This window comes from Limulus polyphemus, unplaced genomic scaffold (assembly GCF_000517525.1).
Source record: "Limulus polyphemus unplaced genomic scaffold, Limulus_polyphemus-2.1.2 Scaffold777, whole genome shotgun sequence".
In the NCBI taxonomy this organism is placed as follows: Eukaryota; Metazoa; Arthropoda; class Merostomata; order Xiphosura; family Limulidae; genus Limulus; species Limulus polyphemus.
The window spans coordinates 5,833-10,149 of record NW_013666387.1 but is presented as its reverse complement, the minus strand read 5'-3'; the positions used below and the strand labels follow the sequence as shown (position 1 = coordinate 10,149).

Below are 4,317 nucleotides of genomic sequence, written 5' to 3'. Positions count from 1 at the left end.
AGTTAGCATAAATCAGTTAAATGACGAAAAATTAGGTGTCTATTTACTTGTGAACACTCAGTGTATATAGTGAATGCTACCTTTAGGAGGCTTTTTTGAGGACCTAGCTTCTGGTAGATTACAGGATTAGGAAACCAGTTTATGTGAATTCTGCTATATGTCTTTTTATGTATGAATTTTAATGGTGAAGCCTTGGGGTGTTTGTGTGATGTTAAAGTTTAAAAAATTTATTGTGTTGCTATTTTCATTTTCAACTGTGAATTGTATATTTTTGTGTGGATTGTTTATGTGCTGGAGGAACTTTGTTTATCCATCCTGACAAGTAAAACTACAAAAACGTCATCTATGTATCTAAGCTAAAATGCAGGTTAATATAAGGAAGTGACTGGCATATAATAGATATCCTATGGCAAGTACATGTAACTGAAAGAAGTACAAATCTCTGCACTGAAAGCAAATAAATATGGCTAGTTCTAATTAAAGTTTGCTGAAAAAATTTCCAGACTGAAAATTATTTTTAACATTAACTTTTATATGAAAAGCCTATAAGTGAAAAAAGATATTCTGGGTTTTGAACACAGGTCCTCTGGCTGTCAAGGCCATTGCGTTACCACTGAACTATCCAAACATATAAGCCATCAATTTTCATTGATCACAGCTTAGTATGGTGGTCATACTCATAGTTAGAAGGTTTTTTTTTTATCTTAAGAGATTGAAATATGCTTGATTTCCTCTAGAATGTTTAGAAATTACCCTTTATCAAACTATTCTCAGATTATTTGTTAACACTTCATAGTTTGACTGACAAGGAAAAAGTCAGTAGTAGTAGTTAAGGCTGAAGGTTGTTCTTTAATTTTCTGAATTTATTGCAGTGACTTTACTGAGACTTAGGACTGAAGTGAAAAACGAAATTTCTGCAAAATGTTAGAACTTTTGACAAATTCAAGAAACATGATCTTCTAGAGAATTTTTCAGGTTTATTGAAAATATACTGCATGCAGGCAAGGGTTTGTTAGCAAACATGATAGCATGTTTATGTGAAAAAAAAGTTATGTTATCCAGGAACTTTATTGAATAATACACATTTTTTTTGTTTAAGTTTTCTAATTCTTCCTTTAATTAAAAACAAAATATATTACAAAGACATGTTCACACTCAGTGTAACTCTGATTCTAATAAAGCTCTTTTTTTATTTCTAGCTTAGAGACAATTGCCACTGTTCTTCCTGCATCCACCCTGATAGCAAGCAAAAGCTAGTAGATACTGCTGAACTGGATGTCAACATCTCACCCAAGTCTTTCCAGGTGAATGAAGATGGCCAACTGGAGGTAACATGGAAGGAAAATCAGAAGGAACATGTTAGTGTATATGAGTCTCACTGGTAAGTGCTTACACCTGTGGCAGTGTAGTTTTTATAATATGCCTTTTTCTGTTCTAATTTATAATGAACAATTTGATTTTCAATAAAGTTAGAGGGGTAATGTTACTGAAAATACTTCAGCATTTGTAATTAAAATGAAAAGTTTGCAATTTTCTTTTATTCTTGTTTTTCTTATGAGAATAATACATAATGTAGGCAATACTTTTAGTTTTATACCGTTTATGCTTGATTTTATTTTACAAAAATAAGGTGTAATGGTAATATATATGGAAGAAGGGGGGGAGATGGGGATTTTTCTCAAGATCACTTTAGTTTGGAAATCTGTAACTTTAGTTATTTGTGTTTGCATTATTAAATAAAATATATTTTGTTCATGTTTTTATTGACAAGTCCAAATATATATATATATTGAAGTGTGTGTGTGTGGGGTGGGGGGGGGTAAATACATACAAAAATTTGGCCTTTGTAATATTCAATAAGGAAAGCAAGACACTTTTTAGAAAATTAAGACCGGGCAGAAAAATTACAGACATGAAAATACTGGAATAAGACTGGTCTTGCTTAAGTTTCTGTACATTTATACAGAAAAACTCCTTAAGAATACTGAATTTGTTTTGTCCATTCCAGTAAATCAATTGCTTCCATTTTGTTTAGTTACTTGTAACCTTGGGATATCATCACATTTCTCTTTATCAATCTTATAACTTTTCATATAAGATATAAAATTTTAAATTCAGCAGTTATGTACCCATAAATTAACATTTGGATTTGAATTATTAAAATAAAAACATTTTTTACAAATAAAAAAAAAACTCAATAGGTTGTCTTGGATTAAGACACATATTCTTCATCAGTTTGTCTTGGAATAAGACACATATTCTTCATCACAGTACTAAATGAAATTAGTGGGCATAAATGATTGAATGAGTAAAAATGTAATACAGGTGATGTCCAATGTAAGTTTTATTTTCAAGAAATGTTACTAGTACCTTGAATGTATGGAGTTAAAACAAAATGCATGAAAAATTTGTTTACTTGCATTTTTTTATTTTAGTTATCATAAGTTTTTCTCTTTATTGAATGCTTTTTTTTGTCTTGTATCGTTGGATAATGCAAGGTTTTTACAATGTGATTTTTTTTTCATTTAATTAACAGCAAAATATAACAATTTTAAAACCAAAATTATGTAAAAGTTGTATGAAAGACTCCTTAAGTTAATTTCTTAGAAGTAGATCATTTGTGAAGGGATAGATACTGCATTATGCTCAACACTATTTATATTAAGGGTAAAGACCTGTATTTAGTGTTAGATATAATGTATTACAGCAAACTGAAGATGTAGTCTTGGAGCATACAGTTTTGTTTTGTTTTTAAAAATGCAGTTCTTACTCTGAACATAAAGTGTGGTATGACACAATAATGGATAATTGAAAACACACAGCTTGCATATAATTAGGCCTTGTGCTTGAATTGTGAAATGATTATTCTGACCTACTGATTTTTGCTCATTTAGAAAGCATTATCTTAAGTATTAAAAGCCTTGATTTTTTTAAAAATAATAATAACTTCATATTATGAAGTGCTGGTTGGTGTAACTTCGATATTTTTTTTTCATGAAAAACAATCATTAACTCGAGAATAAGGTTACATTTATTTCAAAGAAGTTTATAAAAGTTGTAGAAATAAAACACTGAGTGAAATAAATATAAACTTGTTCTGGAGTTTATGGTTCATTTTTCAGCATTAAAAAAAAAGACTTACATACACAGTATAAACAGAAATTTTATTGTGGTTGTTATTGAAATTTATTTCAAGATTGTAATTATATCTGTAGATTACCTTATCAAATGATATGAAGCATTTTCACTGTTTATTGTTATCATTAGTTGAATATTACAGAATTAACTGCAAGTAGGAAATAGTTATTAGATAAATCTAGGAAATAAAGCTGAATTTTTGCATTTTAATAGCTAGAAACATACTTAGCTTTAGTTTTTAAACCTTAGAAGCTGTATCTGTAGTTTATTTAAAATGTGGTCAAGTGCTAGTGCCAGGTAGGCTGAGAAACTATGCTGTACTGCCTTCCTGGCCGTGTAACTTTTTCATCCATTGTATTGTGTAGGCTGTATAAATACGGCAGATGTTTTACCATGGAAACCTTCCATAATGAGAAGGATCAAGTTAAACTCCCTCCACTGGAAGTGTGGGATCGTGTTTCAATATGGAGGAACATGCCTGAAATTTCTTATAAAGAGATGATGGAGACAGGTGATGGCCTACATGCCTGGCTGGAGATGATCTACAAATATGGAGTTGCTATTCTGAGAAGTGAGTTTCTAACTAGATATTCCTGAGAAGAATTTTCAGCTAGGAAGATCTAAGGACTCATTGATTACATCGTCTCAAGACAGTGTTAATTAGGTTTGACACAGTGTTACTACGAAGAAGATACCAACATTTTTCTTTTGTGTTTTTTGTCTTCAAAGTTTCATTTACAGTATTATCTTTCCCATTATTGAGTGAAATTATTTTAATTCCAGAAAACAACTTCATTTTGAGTGTTAATTATATCTTTTTATTTAGCAGATGCTGCTAGCTTTACAGAACAACCAGTGGGTGGAAGTTTTTCTTCCTTCCATCTGGGAAATAAAAGATAACTTCCATTGTCATATTGAGTCATCCAGCATGGGAAGATTGAAGAGTTTTTTGTGTTTTTTCTTCTCACTGAAACCATTTTTTCCATATGATTTATAGCTGGGTCACTTAATCTATTTGTGATTTTCTGTATAAAGCTACAAATAATGGTCATATCACATCATTTATGTTCTGGGAAGAAAGACTAGTGTTGGCAATGGTTGTCTAATTTCACTTTTAAACATTTTAATTTAATTTTTTTTCATATTTTTGTATTCATTCATTATTACATTTAAATGTAA

General features: G+C 30.2%; 1 protein-coding gene across 1 annotated transcript in view; it reads left to right on the top strand.

The window, feature by feature from the left end:
* LOC106460474 (trimethyllysine dioxygenase, mitochondrial-like) overlaps positions 1-4,317 on the top strand; it is a gene marked incomplete at its 3' end in the record, with an annotated part of 22,005 nt that overhangs the window by 13,562 nt on the left and 4,126 nt on the right. Inside the window, exons 4-5 of the mRNA XM_022387212.1 lie at positions 1,200-1,381; positions 3,504-3,709. Coding sequence (XP_022242920.1) covers positions 1,200-1,381; positions 3,504-3,709 — 388 coding nt within the window. The remainder of the gene's footprint in view (positions 1-1,199; positions 1,382-3,503; positions 3,710-4,317) is intronic.